This window comes from Microchirus variegatus (assembly GCF_963457635.1).
Source record: "Microchirus variegatus genome assembly, chromosome: 2".
Taxonomy (NCBI): domain Eukaryota; kingdom Metazoa; phylum Chordata; class Actinopteri; order Pleuronectiformes; family Soleidae; genus Microchirus; species Microchirus variegatus.
Window position 1 is genome coordinate 42,264,851 of NC_139803.1, and position 20,480 is coordinate 42,285,330.

Consider the following 20,480-nt stretch of genomic DNA (forward strand, 5'->3'; position numbering starts at 1 on the left):
CTCCCCTCCTCCCCCCGACCGAGCTTCGTGCTGGCCCGGGCCAGGCCGCTCAATAGATGCCGAGACCCGGATCGGCGCAGGGATTAAAGGTGGTCGAGCTGAACGAGAGCGAAACCGGAAGTTACACCAAGACTGTGTCAAAATAAAAGCAAACGGCCCAATAAACAAAGACTGGGTATGAAGGTATCCTTCGCAACTAACCCTGACCCAAAACGAGACAAAAACGAATAATGCAAGAAACCGGAAGCTTGGCCCAAGACTGTCAAAATAAAATCAAAGACATGAAAGGTCCAAACTAGAGCTTCCCACGAACCCCTGAAAAGTTACGGTATTCACAAAAATGTAGCACAGCGTTGACGTAAGCAGATAGCATCGGAATTCATATACGATAAAATATTATAAATATAAAAATACATACCGTATCGGATCAAAGTGAACCGAGAACCGTAACTGTTAGAATATACGATTAAAATGTCAAACGTGACGCGTTTTAATTTAGAAACAACACCATCTATAGGCCGATACACACACTGGCTTGTGTATATTATGTATATAATCTATATCATGTATGCTAGTTTTTTCATAAACACAATATAGGGCCTCTCGGTAACTGTCGTCACAATTGTATTTGACTAATATTGACATCATGATTATTAACAGTGGTATTAGGGGCAAAAATATCGTTTATTTCATCGTTTTGCTTGAATGCTGTGCTATGTTCATGCTAACGTACAAGGCTCATCACAAGACTTTTTTTCAGACGTTTCAAATCAGATGTTTAAAAAATATCAGACGTTTAAAAAAAAAATATATAATAATAATAATAATATTAATTCCAAAAATTATATATACAAATTATATATAAAAAAATATATAGTCATATAGTAAAAAATAGTCACAAATTCAAAGAAGAGGCAAAAATAGAGACTCAAATTGACGATAAACTAGTCAAAACGACAACGAGACTCCGAGGTTTTTCACAAGCTGTTACGCATAATTTGATAACTTTAGTATAAATTAGTCAAAATGTTATATAAAGCATCAAATTCATATATATTCAAAGGACTAGAATCCAGGGTTACATTTACAGCACTATTATACTTAAATATTAAGACTATTTATGACCAGAATTTTACAATTTTGATTCACAAAATAAGAGTAAGAAAATGTTTGCGTAAAAAAAAAAAAAAAAAAAAAAAATTAAAATTTTCACTTATTTTCTCTATGTAGTTTTATTTTGAAAGCTCTTTCCGGATGTCGCAACAGGAAATGTAACTTTGCTACATTCGGTCGAAGTGGCTGTTTCTTCCTCTTCGACGTAGACACAATAAAACCGCAGCGACTAAGTTAGAAAAGCGTCGCGATTCTAAACTTTAACGTTACGATAAAAAAAATATTGATCCAAAATCGAATCGTGGGCAAGTTTTTAAAAGACGTTGTTTTAGTTCCGGGCGGCAGCTTCAAACACTTTCACACCAGCGTGTAATTATTAAATTAACACCCCAAAAAAAACAACCATTAAAAAAGACTCAAAGTGATCGAAAATGATGGAATAAAGTGGAATTAAAATACATTTAAAGGGGGATTAAGTGAGTCAGGTTCCGGCCGCTCGTGACAACACAACTGTGTGTGACAACTAAAGAGACCGCGGTGTGGTTTTAAAAACGCCACAAAACCGAGATAAAAGCGGGTTATTTTATTGTCTAACGTCAGCTACTCTCTTACCTCCATGCTCACACCCGAAATCTGATTAATGTTTTATTTTTATCCCACTTTTTGTGTCAGAACTTCGGCCGGTACTGATTTCCTCAACATGGATGACACCGGTTTCCCCGAGGTTGCGCGTAAGCGCGTACAAGCGGAAGTGACCTCATCACGTAGAGACGAACGTTTCGAAATAAAAGCAGGGTAAATATGGTAAAAATAAATATATATATTTATTAAAATGTGTGCGATTTTATCCCATTTTTGGGGTTTAATCGTCTTTAATTCTACTTGTGCTAATATCTTAGATTTACTTAATGCTTCTTTGAGTTTTTAACACTATTTTCTGAATTGTATTATTAAAATTTTGATTATTTATTTCTATCACCATTGTGTGATGCACCTTGAATCCACCTTCATGTAAAGAAAAACATATTTATAAGTAAAAGTTTAAATTAAAAATGTTAAATATTTAAAAATGTTTATGAAAATATCATCTTTGAAGCTTACATTTTTTTTTTATATATTTAACCATTTATGAAAATAGTTTTAACGCAAAATTGGTCATTGGACATTCACCAATTTGTATTTCACTACTTAAATTTTGGATTTCGTGATTTTGCACTGAAAAAAATAAAGAAGACTGAACATTGTAGCAAATTTAGTCCAAATTAATTAAAATCTGAAGAAAAAAGCCCACAAAAACAGAAATTTCACACATCAAAATCGGACACGAGTTTCCGTTCAAAATTGGTTAAAAAAAAAAAGATTGAAAAATGATTTATAAGTTTAAGTTTAAATTAAAAATGTTAAATATTGAAAAATGTTTATGGAAATATTTTCTTTACTCATATTTAAATGTAAACATGTCTTTAAAGCTCCAAAAAAGTATGGTTTTCTTATATTTAACCATTTATGAAAGTAATTTTAAACGCAAAATTGGTCATTGGACATTCACCAATTTGTATTTCACTACTTAAATTTTGGATTTCGTGACTTTTGCACTGAAAAAAATATTGAAGACGTTACTTTGAAAACTGAACTTTGTAGCAAATTTAGTCCAAATTAATTCAAATCTGAAAAAATGAGCCCACAAAAACAGAAATCGGACACAGTTGCGAGTTTCCGTTCAAAATTGCTTTTATTTGTTTTTTTTTTCGAGCAGTTTTTCTCTTCTTTAAAGATTCCTTTTTATATTAATGTAATTAAAAAAAAGATAAAACTTGGGAGCGTTCCGCGTCACTGTCTTTATGTACAGGCGAGAAAACAACGATTCTTTATCGGAAACGACGACAACAAACGTGAAATAACCCCCGCCCCGCACGATAATAACACTGTAGAAAAGAAAAAAGACAATTTTAAAGATGCTTTAGCAAAAAAAAAAAGAAGCTAGCATTCACTCGCTAACTCGCACACGCACGGACATAGCGGGATGTTTACAGTGAGGCGGAGAGATCAACGGTACGAGCTCAAACGACACAGCACCGCGTCAAACGTACACATTTACATTCGTTCATTTAACACACACACACACACACACATTTGAGTGAGGAAGCTAATTTGATAGCATGCAGTGCAGCGGTTTCTCTCCACAAAGTTCCAGTGTGTTGACTTTTCCCTTCCTTCCTTCACAACAACCACCTCCACCCAACGAGAAAAAACGAAAAAAATAATTGACCTTGAAACACACGTCGACATTTTATGCTAACACGCTAACTATTCACATGCGTCCGACGCGCGAGGTCGGTCGGTTTATGGCACGAAAAACAGAGGCGACGACCGCCGACGTCTTCCTTTACATCGGTTTAATTTGTTCTCCTGCTGGGTCAACGACGTCCCGACTATAGCCACGCCCACATAGGACACGCCCCCTCGGGAAAACACCCCCCCCCCCCCCCACGATTAATGCTGATTGGACCACAGAGGAGACGCCGTCTAAATGTTAGCGGTCAGTCGGGCGGGTTCAACCGGTCTACGTAGACGCGTAAATGCGTGAAAATAAAGCCCCGCCCACTTTCAGTTCAACCCCGAGATATTGCACAGCTAACACACATTCAGCGGATCAGCGCCCTGCTGGTGTTTGACTGCATTACAGGTATACAGATGTTGTCCGGTGGCTGTTGTGTCGTCGTTAGGTTTGATCGTCGTGAATCGGAAACTGAAAAAAAAAAAAGTTGAATTTTAATTCTTAGCGTTTCCTTAAAATTGGTGAACGACGTGAATTGGTGAAATTTAAACGACTGCTAAAAAAAAAATATATTTTGAAAAATTTCGAATTTGCTGAAATTTTTGTTACAAATTTTGATTTGCACATTTAAATTAAAAAAAATATTATTTTTGTTTCATGACTGAATAAAAGTCTAATTTTAATCTCATAAATCTAATCTAGCATTTTGACCTCATTGTAAAATCTTTGGAATTTCACTGTTTGAAATTATTCACAATTTAGCACAAGCACATAAAAAAAAAATGTCCCACGATTGCGTTTAAACTTTTCATAACTTTTTATGTCAGAAATCTGATTTAACGTCTTAAAAAGTTTGACCCAATCACAATTTTCTGTCTTAAATTTTGACCGTAATTCTGCGTCAAAAACAAACAAATCAAAGTTTTTCGCTAACCAAGTTAAACCTGGTAAAGTAAAACTCCAGCGTGACTTTTAAAGTCTTTCCTGGCAGAAACTGCTTCGCGTTTTGATAAATAACAGCAGATTTTGACAAAAAAAAAAAAGGACATAATTGTGCATAAACAGTGGATATGATGGTTTTTTTTCCAGTATTTACATGCAAGCTTTTCTTGTTTTTAAAGGTTCAGGTTTCAAATAAAAAAAAACGAGAATAAACTTCTCTGGCTCTTCGAGGAGGAAACGGAAAAAACGTCGTAAAAACGCTAGCGTCGAGACGTTTCAGGCCGAAAACTCGCACGTTTTCCAAAATACATTCTGTACAAAAGTCAACCCTGAGTCTCGTCACGCGCTCTCGCGCGTCTGGTCCTGGACTTCTTTCCGACTTTTACACACACACACACACACACACACACACACACAGTTTTGTTGTTTTCCTTTTTGCTCATTCATGGAATTGTGTTAGCATTCCCGTAGCGACACAAGTGGAATGGAAATCCTTTGTCGTGACAGGAAAAAAGTATTTAAAAAGAAAAATGAAAGGAAAAGAGCTGGTTAGGCCGCTGAGGCCACACCCACAGCTCACAGGCCCCTCCCACTTCCCCCCCCACTTGGCTGCTTCCGTAAAACGCTCGGCCCGGCGTCCGATCAGGAGTAGATGGTGATGACCTCACTTCCTCCGCCTCTGACCAACAGGACTCGCTCCAGTCCTTCCGTTAAAACCTCCAGGAACTCCATGTCTGGACGATGAGTTAAAGGTTTTTTCGCACAGAAAAAAATCGTAAACAAACGCACACAACGTAGCATTAATGTTTCCCATCGTAGCTTTGGGTTTTAAACGCGTTATTTTTAACCAGTTAGTGTTGGAGATTAAAAAAAAAACTCTCCACAACTAATCATGTTTATGAGGTGAAATACGTGGGAGGAAGTGGAATGCTAACAGCAGCAAAGGACAGGAAGTTAGCCAAAAGTTAGCAAAGAATTAGCTAAAATTGGAGAAAAAGCAACAAAAACAAAACAAAAACAAAGTTAGCCAAAATTAACAAAATTTAGCCAAGTAGGAGGAAGTGGAATGCCAACAGTAGCAAATGACAGGAAGTTAGCCAAAAGTTAGCAAATAGTTTGCTAAAATTGCGGCGGCAGATAGCTCAGTGAGTATCTAATGAAGGAGAAAAAGCAAAAAAAAAAAAAAACAAAGTTAGGTAGAAGTGGAATGCTCACAGTAGCAAAGGAGAGGAAGTTAGCAAATAGTTAGCTAAAATTGTTGTGCCAGATAGCTCAGTTACTATCTAATAAAATAAAAAAATTAAAAACAAAGTAAGCCTAAATTAACAACATTTAGCCAAGTAGGAGGAAGTGGAATGCCAACAGTAGCAAATGACAGGAAGTTAGCCAAAAGTTAGCAAATAGTTTGCTAAAATTGCGGCGGTGGATAGCTCAGTTAGTATCTAATGAAGGAGAAAAAGCAAAAAAAAACAAAGTTAGCCGAATATAACAAAATTTAGCCATGTAGGTGGAAGTGGAATGCTCACAGTAGCAAAGGACAGGAAGTTAGCAAATAGTTAGCTAAAATTGTTGCGCCAGAAAGCTCAGTTAGTATCTAATAAAGGAGAAAAAGCAAAAAATAAAAAACAAAGTTAGCCTAAATTAACAACATTTAGCCAAGTAGGAGGAAGTGGAATGCCAACAGTAGCAAATGACAGGAAGTTAGCCAAAAGTTAGCAAATAGTTAGCTAAAATTGTTGCACCAGATAGCTCAGTTAGTATCTAATGAAGGAGAAAAAGCAAAAGAAACAACAAAAAACAAAGTTAGCCTAAATTAAAAAAAATGTTAGCCAAAAGCAAAAGATGGCATCACGGAAGTAGCTTTAAATTTAAATGCACATGCACAAACGTTTGATGACTTCAGGAGGCAGCGTGCAAAACAACAGCATAACGTAGTAATGCTAGCTAGCAGTAACTTTGACGCAGAAGTTCTCGCAATGACTAAAGCAAATAACTTCATTAAAAGCCGTCCAAAATTAGTCTGTTTACTGAAATAAAAGTATGGATTCTGTAGATTTAACAAGTGCCAAAACCTTTTTTTTTTAGCTAAAACAAGTTCACGACTCAACAAAATATAGAACATTACGCTTGTCACTTATGTTTATTTCTGTGTAACTTGATGATAAGGATACAGTTCTCGTCTCCGTCGGTGTTTCGCGGCGGTCCCGGCATGTTCAGCAGGACGAGTCGGGCGTCGTGGGATTTGTTCACAATGACCTCGTTGAGTTTGACGGCCGTGTGCATCCGCCGGACGTTAGAGTGATCCCTGAACGAAAAGAACGAAAACATGAAAAATGCAGCATTTATTGATCCCATCAGTGGCGTAGTCTTGGTTTGGGAAAATAATGCAAATTTGTTTGGGGACCCAAAAAAAATCTCATGCGACCCATCTCTGGGTCCCAACCCAGTGTTTAGGAACCCCTGCACAAGATATTTAGCCAACAAATATATTATTTAAAACATATGGACATTAATCTAAACTAAAATTTGGGGAAAATTCTGCAAATTTGTTTGGGGACCCATAAACATTCTATGCGACCCACCTGTGGGCCCGGAACCAGTGTTTAGGAACCCTTACACAAGACTTTTGGTAAACAATTAAAAAAATAAATCATATTTATTGCATATTATTTAAAACATAACATTAATCTTAACTACAAGGTTGGGAAAATTCTGCAAATTTGTTTGGGGACCCATAAAAATTCTATGCGACCCACCTGTGGGTCCTGAGCCAGCGTTTGGGAACCCTTACACAAGATTTTTGGTAAACAAATAACAATAATTTATTTTTTATTTTTTATTTTATACTATTTAAAACATATCGACGTGAATCTTAACTAAAATGTTTGGGAAAATTATGAAAATTTGTTTTTGGGACCTGAAATAATCTTACACGACCCATCTGTGGGTCCCGACCCAGTGTTTGTGAACCCTTATACAAGATATTTTGTAAACAAATTAAAAAAAAAAATCTTATTTATTGCATATTTTATTTTTAAAATTCTGAACTAATTAATTAACAAAATGTTTGGGAAAAATTTGTTTTTTGGGGACCGCTAACAAATCTCTAGCGACTCATTTTCGGGGTCCCGCCCCAGTGTTTTGTGAACTCACGGCCTGATGCTCAGCATGTCTCTGAAGCCCTCGGGCGTGGAGCAGCCCGACTGCGTCACTCTGAAATGCGACGTCCTCTCTTTCGTCCACGTCATCTGGATGCGTCGGTTGTGTTCGCAGTTGCCGCCGCCTCCTCCACCTCCTCCTCCTCCTCCTCCTCCTCCTCCTCCTCCTCCTCCGCCGCCTCCACCACCGCCGCCGCCGCCGCCCGTCGGCCTGTCTCGCTCCGGGCCGTCGGTTTCGTCGTCGTCGTCCGAGCCGATGCTGGTCAGACGCAGCATGGAGTTGCGGTCCTTCACCAGCTGGGCCTGAGTTTGGCAGAAACCGAAATAAAAACTCTGTTAGTTCTCGCCTCTCGTCAACGTTTTTGAAGCTTTTTCTTGTCGTGAGCTAAAGTGAAATCTCGCTCTTCTACGTCGCTGCTCTCCTTACTCTGTACCTGTCGGCCTCTGTTTCCTGTGCGTCCCACACTCCTGTAGCCGGGCGACAGATACACCTACAAAACGACACAAAGTCACCTAATACTTGCCAAGAAAAACGGCAACGCAATCAGTCTACGCAAGCCAGGTCCAGCCTACGCTAGCAGAAGCTGTGGAGGGAAAAACTACAGGGACACGTCTACGCTAGTGTTTCTAGTGTTTTTAAAATGACGTAAAAAAAAAAAAAAGAAGGTAAATTTGAACCAGGACAAGTTCAGGTTCTTTCAAGTGTGGCACGATTATCTCAAGAATTGTGTTTTTTTAGAAGCTGCTCGTCTACTGCTGCCTCGTGTGGTCATTTTGTGTCACTGAGTTAAATCGGAATAAAAGGGTCTCAAACACTGAAGTATTAAAATGAATTTCCTTTTTTAATATTACAAGTTTATCTCATAATAATCGCAACTTTATTCTCATAATATCGCAACTTTATACTCGTAACGTACAACTTTTTTTCCGTAATGTCACAACTTTATTCTCGTAATGTTACGACTTATTTCTCATAATATCGCACCTTTATTCTCATATCGCAACTTCATTCTCATAATATCGCAACTTTATTCAGATATCGTACATTTATTCTCATAATATTGCGACTTAAGCTGCTGGTCTACTGCTGCCTCGTGTGGTCATTTTGTGTCACTTAGCTAAATCGGAATACAAGGATCTCAAACACCGAAGTATTAAAATAACACGGGAATTTGCTTTTGTTAATATTACGAGTTTATCTCATAATATCGCAACTTTATTCTCGTAACGTTTACGACAATTTCAGTAATGTCACAACATTATTCTCATAATGTCACAATTGTGTTCTCATAATATCGCAACTTTATTCTTATAACATCGCAACTTTATTCTCATAACATCGCAACTTTAATCTCGTAATGTATCGCAACTTTAATCTCGTAATGTATCGCAACCTTATACTTGTAACGTCACAACTTTATTCTCGTAACGTCACAACTTTATACTTGTAACGTCACAACTTTATACTTGTAACGTCGCAACTTTATACTTGTAACGTCACAACTTTATACTTGTAACGTCACAACTTTATACTTGTAACGTCGCAACTTTATACTTGTAACGTCGCAACTTTATACTTGTAACGTCACAACTTTATACTTGTAACGTCACAACTTTATACTTGTAACGTCACAACTTTATACTTGTAACGTCACAACTTTATACTTGTAACGTCGCAACTTTATACTTGTAACGTCGCAACTTTATACTTGTAACGTCGCAACTTTATACTTGTAACGTCACAACTTTATACTTGTAACGTCGCAACTTTATACTTGTAACGTCACAACTTTATACTTGTAATATCGCAACTTTATACTTGTAACGTCACAACTTTATACTTGTAACGTCGCAACTTTATACTTGTAATATCGCAACTTTATACTTGTAACGTCGCAACTTTATACTTGTAACGTCACAACTTTATAATATTACAACTTTATACTTGTAACGTTACAACTTTATACTTGTAACGTCACAACTTTATAATTGTAACGTCACAACTTTATACTTGTAACGTCACAACTTTATAATATTACAACTTTATAATTGTAACGTCACAACTTTATACTTGTAACGTCACAACTTTATACTTGTAATGTCACAACTTTATACTTGTAACGTCACAACTTTATAATTGTAACGTCACAACTTTATACTTGTAACGTCACAACTTTATTCTTGTAACGTCACAACTTTATACTTGTAACGTCACAACTTTATACTTGTAACGTCACAACTTTATTCTCATAACATCGCAACATTATCTGCGTTTTTAGCTTGCGGGGACACATAAGCTGTTGGTCTACTGCTGCCTCGTGTGGTCATTTTGTGTCACTATAAATCAGAATAAAAGGGTCTCAAACACCGAAGTCTTAAAATAACACGTGGATCGACAACTCTTCAGTTGCAGTGAAGTAAAATCGATGATTTTCTCTAAGGACTCTGGTGCAGAGAGTAAAGTCTGTCCAACAGTGAAGAAAAGCATTGAAAACATGGTGAAGGTCGGCCAGCAGGGGGCGCAAACAGCTCAGGCAACACAGACTATCCAACACACCACACTTTTCTAGCTACTGTATTATACCTAAGTAAATAAACTCAGCGAATCCTTCAGATAAACAAACTCTGAAAGAGCAAAAGTGTTTGGGATTTTTGAGACTTAATAAAACAATAAATCAGAAATCTGAAGTTTTTTTGTTTCCTGAAGGATTCATTTGCCCTCGTTTTTTTGGATTCACCCAAAAAACTTGAGCCACTTCAAGTCAAAGTTGGTCTACGTCAGAAGCTGCTGAAGCTGCTGCTTCACTACTGATTCACCAGTGAACTCACGTCATCAAAACTCCAGCGAACCCTCTGACGACAGCAGAGGCAACAACAACACAACAACAACAACAACAACACGACATCAAGTTAAAACTGGGAAAGTCTGCATTTACCTCATGTCAAAATTATACATGAAAACTGTGAAAGAAATAACTTTTATCTACGGACATTTATCTACGGTGCAGCATGAGGGTCAAACAACAAAGAACAAAGTAATATGATGAGAATAAAGTCGTAATATTACGAGATTTAGTATCGTTATTTAATTTAAAATTGAATTGCTTTAATTAAAATGTAAAAAATGTTTAATATTACGACTTTATTCTCACAACTTTTTTTTAAATATAACAAGTTAATCTCATAATATCGCAACTTTATTTTCATAATACCACAGCTTTATTCTTGTAATAACAAGTTTATTCTCGTAATATCGCAACTTTATTCTTGTAATATTACAACTTTATTTTCATAATATCACAGCTTTATTCTTGTAATATTACAAGTTTATTCTCGTAATATCGAAACTTTATTCTTGTAATATTGCAACTTTATTCACAGAATATCGAAACTTTATTCTTGTAATATTACAACTTTATTTTCATAATATCACAGCTTTATTCTTGTAATATTACAAGTTTATTCTTGTAATATCGCAACTTTATTTTTGTAATATTGCAACTTTATTCTTGTAAAATTACAACTTTATTTTCATAATATCACAGCTCTATTCTTGTAATATTACAAGTTTATTCTCGTAATATCGCAACTTTATTCTTGTAATATTACAACTTTATTTTCATAATATCACAGCTTTATTCTTTTAATATTACAAGTTTATTCTTGTAATATCGCAACTTTATTCTTGTAATGTCAAGTCTTTATTCTTGTAACATTATGACTTTATTCTCATAATACTTTGATGAAACAAGTTTATCTCGTAATATCGCAACTTTATTCTTGTAATATTACGTTTATTCTCATAACATCAAGACTTTATTCCCGTAATGTCGTGCCTTTATTCTCGTAGTATAATTACTTTTTTAATATTACAACTTTATTCTCGAAAGATTAAATATAGTTTTGTTATCAACGCCAAAGTGTTCAAATTCTAAATTTCAGTGACTTCCAAACAGCAGAAGAAAATCAAACTTGATCTTCAGTACAAAAATATTTTTTCTTGTAAATTTTTTAAGTATTTGTAAATTTTTTTAACATGTTTTTTTCTCCGGATTTTCTTAAAATAATTGAATAATTGAAGCAGAAATACGGCGATAATGTGTCACTATCTGCGAGACACTGCGTCTCAACAGCGTTCAGTACACTTTACATTTGCGTGTTGACTGAATTTGACGGTCATAACCTCTGACCTCACCTGGGACCTTGTAGCGCCACCTGCCTGTGGCCTACTGCTGCTGCTACCAGGGTTTTCCTGATAAAATGATGCACGACATCCACAGACAAGTTCCCTTTGAGTGTGTTTCACACCACCGCCGCTGTTTGACTCAGGTGCAACTTTTTAATCACCTTTTGTTTTAAATATATATCTATATATAGAGATGTAAACAGACATAAATGCTGGTCAGCAGCCTCCAAACGTTACCTCTCGCTCTCGGTCTGATTTGGAGAGTCTCATCTGTCGCAGCATCTGTGATCTCTGCTCCATCATCAGCGTTCGCTCGTAAGTGTAAGCGCTGATGTCGCTGTCGTGCTGAGGAGAGAGAGAAGGAAGACGTTTTCTTTTTGTCCCCAACAAATCAAACAGAGTGACACCTCTGCACAAAACAATGTTTACTATTAGAAATACTGCACTTTTTTTTCTGGCATCTATATTTTACTACAACTCCTTTAATTATTCAGTGCTAATGTGATGCAAGTTTCTCCGAGTGTTTTGTGATTTTCCATCATGATGGGGAAAAAAAAACATCAACACAAACATTTGTTGATGTGGATTATGAAACAAACAACAACAACAACAACAACAACAACGTACCATCTCCACCACTTCCACGTCAGCCTCAATGCGCAGGTGATAGAGGAAAGTGGCCAAGTCTTTCTTCATCTGGATGGAATTATCCTCCATCTGAGCCACGGTGAAGATCCTCATCTCACATTTACGCCAAGCCTGAGAGAGGAGGAGAGAGAGGAGAGGAGAGAAGAGAGAGAGGAGAGACGAGAGACGAGGAGATAGGAAAGAAGAGAGAGAGAAGAGAGAGGAGGAGAGAAGAGCGAGGAGAAAGAAAGGAGATATAAGAGAGGAGAAAGAAAGGAAAGAAGAGAGGAGAAAGAAAGGAGGAGATAGGAGAGAAGAGAGAGGAGAAAGAAAGGAGAGAAGAAAGGAGGAGATAGGAGAGAAGAGAAAAGAGAGGGGAGAAAGAAAGGAGGAGATAGGAGAGAAGAGAGGGGAGAAAGAGGACATAGGAGAGGAGAGAGGAGAAAGAAAGGAGACAAGAGAGAGTGGAGATAGGAGAGAAAGAGGAGCGAGAGATGAGAGACGAGGAGATAGGAAAGAAGAGAGAGAGAAGAGAGAGGAGGAGAAAAGAGAGAGGGGAAAGAAAGGAGTAGAGAGAGAGGAGAAAGAAAGGAAGCGATAGGAGAGAAGAGAGAGGAGAAAGAAAGGAGAGAGGAGAAAGAGGACAGGAGAGAAGAGAGAGGAGAAAGAAAGGAGACAAGAGAGAGTGGAGATAGGAGAGAAAGAGGAGCGAGAGATGAGAGACGAGGAGATAGGAAAGAAGAGAGAGAGAGAAGAAAGGAGGAGATAGGAGAGAAGAGAGAGGAGAAAGAAAGGAGAGTAGAAAGGAGGAGATAGGAGAGAAGAGAGAGGAGAAGAAAGGAGAGAAGAAAGAAAGGAGAGAAGAAAGGAGGAGATAGGAGAGAAGAGAGAGGAGAAAGAAAGGAGAGTAGAAAGGAGGAGATAGGAGAGAAGAGAGAGGAGAAGAAAGGAGAGAAGAAAGAAAGGAGAGAAGAGAGGAGAAAGAAAGGAGTAGAGAGAGAGGAGAAAGAAAGGAGGCGATAGGAGAGAAGAGAGAGGAGAAAGAAAGGAGAGAGGAGAAAGAGGACAGGAGAGAAGAGAGAGGAGAAAGAAAGGAGACAAGAGAGAGTGGAGATAGGAGAGAAAGAGGAGCGAGAGATGAGAGACGAGGAGATAGGAAAGAAGAGAGAGAGAGAAGAGAGAGGAGGAGAAAAGAGAGAGGAAATAGAAAGGAGGAGATAGGAGAGAAGAGAAAGAAAGGAGAGAAGAGAGAGGAGAAAGAAAGGAGAGAAGAGAGAGAGGAGAGGCAGGAGGTGGACATCGTGGGGAAGGAACACCACATCATTTTATTTACCTTTTAATCCCAAAATATAAGCGAAAGTAGAATAATCTTATATTTTCTGCCCCTAAAAACACAAGACGCTAATCAGCGCAACACAAATACAAAATATTTTAAGTCTGTAAATTTGATATTAGTTGAACATAACGTTTCTTTAGCTTCGCTGTAAAGATTATTCCATCACTTTAGTTCTGAATCTGTCTCTTTTTTTCATAATTCTTTACCGTTTATTGGAAGGCAAAATGTTCTTAAAATGAAAACAAGGTATTTCAAACGTGTTTGTTACGATGATGTTGACATGAGTCACGTCTCAGACCTTGTGCTGACGCAGCAGAAACGGCAGCAGCATCAACATCCCGCCGTCGTGGACGATCCACCACACGTCGATGTAGCCCTCCGTGCACGGCTCGCTGTTGCTGGGGAACAGCGAGATGTTCTTGGGCACCAGCAGAGCCAGGTGCGCCGCCGTGGTCACCCGCACCGTGTCTGCACAGAAGAGAGGGGGCGCTGTAAAGACGCGATAACCAAGACGAGACCCGGCGAGATGGCGGCGGAGGAGGACAAAGCGGACTGACTGATGAAGGTTTTCCACGACTGCGGGTCCTCGCTCTGCCTCCAGGCGTGAGGCCACCCCATCACCACCGTGTTGTGCCTCATCCCGCCAAGGCCGCTCGACTGGATCATGTGGCTGATGCCTTCGCGAGCCTTCTGGGCCACGATGCACTGACAGAAGCCCTTCACGCGCTCCTTATCCATCAGGTGCTTCAGAGTCTGAAATGAAGCAGATGCGGCTGCGTATGAGCAAACCCCCATAGAGCTAAACTGGCGTTTTAAGCTAGCGGGGCGACAGCGGCTACTGCTGCCTCACGTCGGGAAGGTTTCCGTCACCTTACACCATCAGAATTGAGGATTTCAAATGCTTTACAGATGACAGATTTAAACTTAAAGTTCGGCAAGATCCAAACCCCGCCCCCCCCCCCCCCACCTGTTCCGCGGCGAGCGCCTCGCCGTAGCTCTGCAGGAAGTTGCCGGAGACGACGGTGCCGACGATGGTGAGGCCCTTGCCCGCCTTCAGCTGGCTGGCGAACGTCAGCAGGCGCGGAGACTTGACGTGGGCGTCCTCGTCCAGTTTTAGCAACACCAACAGCTGAGGCCTGGAGGACGGAGGGGGGGGGGATGGGGGGGAGGGGGAGACAAACAAGACGTGGGTTCTCCCTCTGAGATTTCACTACAAGAAAACGGCTTCTCCTATTGACCGGTTTTAAATAGCACAGTGAAAAGGTTTGATTACAGTGTCAACGTCCGCCATCTTGCATTGGGGTATTTTTATTTATTTTTTTAGACACACACAAAGTAAAGTAAAGTCAAGTAAATAAAACCATATTCAGTACCTCCAGTTCTTGGTGTGCGGTGGTCCCTCTTCCAGCCTCAGGAGGGCGTAGCGGGCAGCGCTGAGCGAGAGACCGCGGATCCCATCCCCCCACTCTTTCTCCGCTCTGATACAACACACATGGAAACATTTACAAAACACACATACATAAATATATAAATATATATATATAAAAATATACATACATATATACATACACACATGTGATACACACACACACACACACATATATATGTATATATATATATATATTAATATACACACGTGATACACATATATATATACACACGTGATATATATATATATATATATATATACATACACGTGATACACATATATAAATACACATGATACACATATATATATATATACACACGTGATACACATACATATACACACACGTGATACACATATATATATATATATAAACACACGTGATAAACATATATACACACACATACATATATATACACACACACACACGCGCACACACACACGCATACATATACATACACATGCATACATATACATACACATACATGCACATGCATACATATACATGCATACATTTTCTTATACATGCATACATATACATATACATAAACATATACATATACATGCATACATATACAAACCACTCTGGACCGTGCAGTACACACACACACAACGATCATGGGTAAATGGTATAAAGTAAGGGAGGCGTCTCCATGGCAACATACCCGTGATACTCAATGTATTTGTAGATCATGCCAGCGATCACCATGGCAACGATCGCATAGTACCAAGAGGATATGAACATCAGCGCCAGGCAGATAATCATCCCCAAAAATGACAAGGCCCTGGACACAGACAACAGGTCACCATGTGTGTGTGTGTGTGTGTGCGTTATAAACTTTATATACTGTGTGTGTGTGTGTGTGTTGGGTCGTACCAGTGGTAATAGGAAAAGCGTGGTCTCCAGTTGGGCGTCCTCAGGAGAGTCTGCAGGGCACAGGCCAGATTCACAAACAGGTAGCACATGAGAAAGAACCTTAGACAGAAAGAGAGAGAATTCCATTGTTTATGTTAATAATACATTAAAACAAAAACAAAAAACACACATGATGCACACTTTAAAAAGTGTCTTTAGGAGACGGCGGCGTCTTACATGGACAGGATGGGAGCCACCAGGTCCAGGGAGGCGATGAGAATCCCCAGCTCAGCGATCAGGGCGGTCAGCAGCAGCGCCCAGGTGGGCTCGCCGTTAGCTTTCCCGTGACCAAAGACCTGAGATAAAGCCACCGTTTAAAACAATTACACCACTGTCTCGCACTATTAACACAACAAACACCAAACAGCTGCTGCTAACCATTATTTTCGGGTTGCTAATTAACGGCGTCAACGTTAACGCACATTAACGCAAGGCGCGTTTCCCTGACCCGGAAAAAGAAGTGCGTAATGTCATTTTGACGCGCCGCAGCACAGGCACGGTTTACCAGTTAGCTCTGTTAGCTGCATTAGCTACTTTTAGCGCCGTTAGTGCGAACTGGAGCGCTGGTCGTTTATTAAAGGAAAATAGCAGCGCTACAAATAACCAGCGAGCCCATGCACCGCGTATGTGTGCCTCTGTTTTTAAAGTTTAGCGCTACTTTAGAGACCGATTTTAACAAATCGGGAGTCACGTAAACACGACGCCACGCACGTCTTTTTCCACTCAATCGTCGTGGAAACGTGTCACGCGTTAATGTTTGACGCCGTTAAACTCGTTTTTGTTTAATAAACAGACCGCTCCAGTTCGACTGTAGGCGCGCAAATGGGCGCTAAAGGAGCTAACGGAGCTAACTGGGTAAATGGTGCCTGGACTCCGGTGCCGCAGCACGTAAAACACGACGTCACGCTGGTCTTTTTCCGGTCAGCCGTCGCGGGAAAAGTTAACCTGCCGCTAACGCGTTAACGTGCCCAGCACTAATTCAACATAATTGCAGCACTGACCCGCAGGAAGGGGATGATGTTGTCCTTGGCGATGGCCTGCAGGAGGCGCGGCGCGCCCGTCAGCGACTGGAGGCCGGCGCCGCACGTGGAGAAGAAGGAGCCGATGACGATGACCCAGGGGCTCGGCCACGCCAGAGTACCGACCACCAGGTTCCCTTTGACCGAGTCGCCAAATCTGCACGAGGTGAATAAGTGTTTATAACATGTAAAACACATATACACTGTACTTTATATAAGAAGAGACACTGACTTGTCTCGGAGGACGACTCCATCGATGCAGGCGCCGAATAAAATGACGCTGCTCAGGTCTGAACGAGGCAAAACTCAGGAAAAATGACACAAAATCCAACAAAATAAACAAAATAATAATCAGTCTTTGTTTTTAATGTAATTGTCTGGATTAGTCAGTGCTGATATAATATATAAGTCAAAGTAATCAATAAAAAGTATTATGGACAAATAGAGGCAACATGTTGTCGTTTAATTTCAAAACAAAACACTTTTAGTACTTATTCTTATTAAATAAAATTAATTTTTTTAAGTAAAAAAAAAAAAAATTGCATTATAGGACCACTTTCTTTCAATCTGGGTTTCAAAATAAAAGCCACCGATTCAGGCTTTTCCCTACTTCCTGTGTAAAACCTTACACTTGTTATTCTTATAAAATACGTTTTTATAACATTTTTCACTGTATAAAACACATTAATTAAAAACTACGGTATAAAATTAGGCTTTTTAAAAAACTTCTTTTAACAAAAAGCATTATGAGTAAATGCTTACGTAGGATTTTAGAGGCAACGTGTCGTCGTTTAATTTCAAAATAAAACAAACTGTGTCTTTTCAAATGTTAAATTCTACATTTTTAGTACTTATTCATCTAAAATAAAACACACATTTTTAGTTTATGTTTTGATTTGAAGTAAAAAAAAAAAAAGAGGGAAAAGATCACAACACCACTTCCTTTCAACCTGCATTTCAAAATAAAAGCCACCAAGTCTGGCTAACAGAAAAACTTATTTTATATGAATATCAGCTCGTTTACTGATATTAAGTTAATTAAATAAAACACACATGTATATAAAAAAGAAACAGGAAGTCTCATGAAACTTAAAACTCCCGATGCTACGTTAGCTTAGCCTGTAAATCCAGGCTTTTCTGCCAGTTGGAGCGGAAAAATTTGAAGTTAAGTTTGTTGAATAATCGTGATGAAAAAAAAAAAAAAGAAAGAAACTAATTGTTGAAAGGATACAGACGATGGACGTGGTGAGGATGGCGAGGATGGTACCGATGGGGATCGAGCGCTGGGCGTCTTTCAGGTCACCTGACCGGTTTGAACCGGCCATTATTCCTGAGAAAAAGAAGGGATTAAATGAGTATTTCCATTCATATTCATACACTGGCCTTAAAAAGAGTTTGTTTCGTGTGACGATAAGAGTCCTTTACCTGTGACAGAGGGGAAGAAAATGCCCACCAGCAGCGTGAACGAGGTGGTGATGTCGGCAAATACGTACGATTGGTGCGTGGACGCCGGGTGTGCGAAGTGAGACGAGGCGAGCGAGCCTTTCTCCACCACGTCGCCTTTGCTGAGGTAGGAACTCCAAACGTTCTCTGTGGAGACGGCGAGACGACGTTTATTCACGGACAACGCAGGTAAAACTCTTAGGTCATTCTTTTGAAAAAATCCCATTAGCCGCGTAAATGTCAAAATGGCGCCATTTCCAACCGTCTTTTACATCACAATTTCGTTTCCTGAGCTGATTTCAGCGATTTTGGTGTCAAATGACAGGTTACAAATATTTCTTTCTGCGATTTACTCAGAATAATTTTGTGTGTGCGCGCGAATTAGTGCCCTCTACTGGTGAAACTCCAGTTCACGCTTAAAACTAGCTTTCCCAAGTGCGTGAGAAAACAACGGTGGCCTTTGTGTACCAGAAAAGACGTAAAATACTCTATAATAACACTATTTCCGCGTAAAAACTATACAGCGTAGCCTATCTGCGATGCTAAAAAAAAGACGTATTTGTTTCCGATGTGCCCGATACCGATATCAAAAACTCAAGTATCTTACGATACCAATATTACTCCGATAGTTATTTTTAAACAGCCCAAACATGACTCGGCTAAAATGGATTTGGAATTTTTAAATTTTGACAGTTAGTGAATCAGAGAAGAATGCGATATAATATACGTAGGAAATTCTAACTAATAAATCCTTTTTATATTACTTTCTGCCATTTAACGCCGAATATTTTCTAAAATAATATATAAACAATATATGTATAGAATGAAGGACAAAAAGGATTTCTGATCATTCGACACCAAAATCACAAAAAGTCGCCCCAGGAAATGAAATTCTGATGTAAAAGCAGTTGGAAACGGCGCCATTTTGAAATTTACGTGTCTAATGGTATATATCAAAAGAATGACCCAAAAGGTACATTCAGTCAAATTTTAGTGCTTCTTTCCACTTGTGAAAGATTTTCCTGAAAATAAAAACGCAAGAATTAGCGCCCTCTACTGGTGAAACTCCAGTTAACGCTTAAAACTAGCTTTCCCAAGTGCGTACAAAAACTACGGTGGCCTTTGCGTGCCAGAGAGAACGTTAAATGCGCTTGTTTTTCTTGAGCCGGAATCTTTCCAGTCACTCCAAGACCTCATAATTATTATTTGCGTACGATCTTATTTATAAAAAGGCCCAGTGTGTGAGAATTAGTGCCCTCTGCTGGTGAAACTCCAGTTAACGCTTAAAACTAGCTTTCCCAAGTGCGTAAAAAAACCACGGTGGCCTTTGCCTGCCAGAAAGGACGTTAAATGCGCTTGTTTTCCGTGAGCCGGAATCTTTCCAGTCACTCCAAGACCTCATAATTATTATTTGCGTACGATCTTATTTATAAAAGGCCCCAGTGCGTGAGAATTAGTGCCCTCTGCTGGTGAAACTCCAGTTAACGCTTAAAAATAGCTTGCCCAAGTGTGCAAGAAAATTTAAAGAAATGCAATAATCTGCTCTACTAAAAGTCTCACACACACCTGAAATGATCCCACTGGCCAGACCGGGGATTCCTTTGATCTCCGTTAAATTATTGGACGTGAAGTATTCGTCGCAGGTGGAGTTGAGCTCCGCCCCCTGACAGAAGTGCTTCCACAGAGACGTGGTCTTCTCCACCAGAGCGGGAGCACGGCTGGGGTCAAAGGTCGGTGCCGCAGTGATGTTTTCTGTTAGCGTGAAGACAAAACGTCACGGAAACGGACGAAGAAACATCGCAGATTGCATGTGTGTGTGTGTGTGTGCATGCGAGTCACTCACCGCTAACGATTGTGGCGTTGACGTCGTCGCTCTCCTCGGGTTCTTGGGGCGGCTGAAAGAAAGTTTTCGCACACTGGTCGTCGTCGATGGCGTGGCCGTTGATCGTCCGGTTTCCCAGCATGCACACGCTGCAGACAGAACCCGCCGATCAAAGTGTCAATCGAAAACCTGCGATCTAGCGGCACGAGGATCG

At 39.4% G+C, this 20,480-nt stretch overlaps 1 protein-coding gene across 1 annotated transcript in view; it reads right to left on the bottom strand.

Annotated features, from left to right (window-relative positions):
- Positions 1 to 4,975: 4,975 nt before the first annotated feature.
- slc12a6 (solute carrier family 12 member 6) overlaps positions 4,976 to 20,480 on the bottom strand; it is a gene marked incomplete at both ends in the record, with an annotated part of 30,200 nt that continues 14,695 nt past the window's right edge. Inside the window, 18 exons of the mRNA XM_083910186.1 lie at positions 4,976 to 5,067; positions 6,505 to 6,638; positions 7,487 to 7,794; positions 11,915 to 12,022; positions 12,305 to 12,436; positions 13,939 to 14,108; positions 14,198 to 14,393; positions 14,608 to 14,776; positions 15,014 to 15,118; positions 15,732 to 15,851; positions 15,944 to 16,042; positions 16,160 to 16,278; positions 16,984 to 17,158; positions 17,234 to 17,291; positions 18,233 to 18,331; positions 18,427 to 18,591; positions 20,011 to 20,196; positions 20,288 to 20,415. Coding sequence (XP_083766312.1) covers positions 4,976 to 5,067; positions 6,505 to 6,638; positions 7,487 to 7,794; positions 11,915 to 12,022; positions 12,305 to 12,436; positions 13,939 to 14,108; positions 14,198 to 14,393; positions 14,608 to 14,776; positions 15,014 to 15,118; positions 15,732 to 15,851; positions 15,944 to 16,042; positions 16,160 to 16,278; positions 16,984 to 17,158; positions 17,234 to 17,291; positions 18,233 to 18,331; positions 18,427 to 18,591; positions 20,011 to 20,196; positions 20,288 to 20,415 — 2,563 coding nt within the window. The remainder of the gene's footprint in view (positions 5,068 to 6,504; positions 6,639 to 7,486; positions 7,795 to 11,914; positions 12,023 to 12,304; positions 12,437 to 13,938; positions 14,109 to 14,197; positions 14,394 to 14,607; positions 14,777 to 15,013; positions 15,119 to 15,731; positions 15,852 to 15,943; positions 16,043 to 16,159; positions 16,279 to 16,983; positions 17,159 to 17,233; positions 17,292 to 18,232; positions 18,332 to 18,426; positions 18,592 to 20,010; positions 20,197 to 20,287; positions 20,416 to 20,480) is intronic.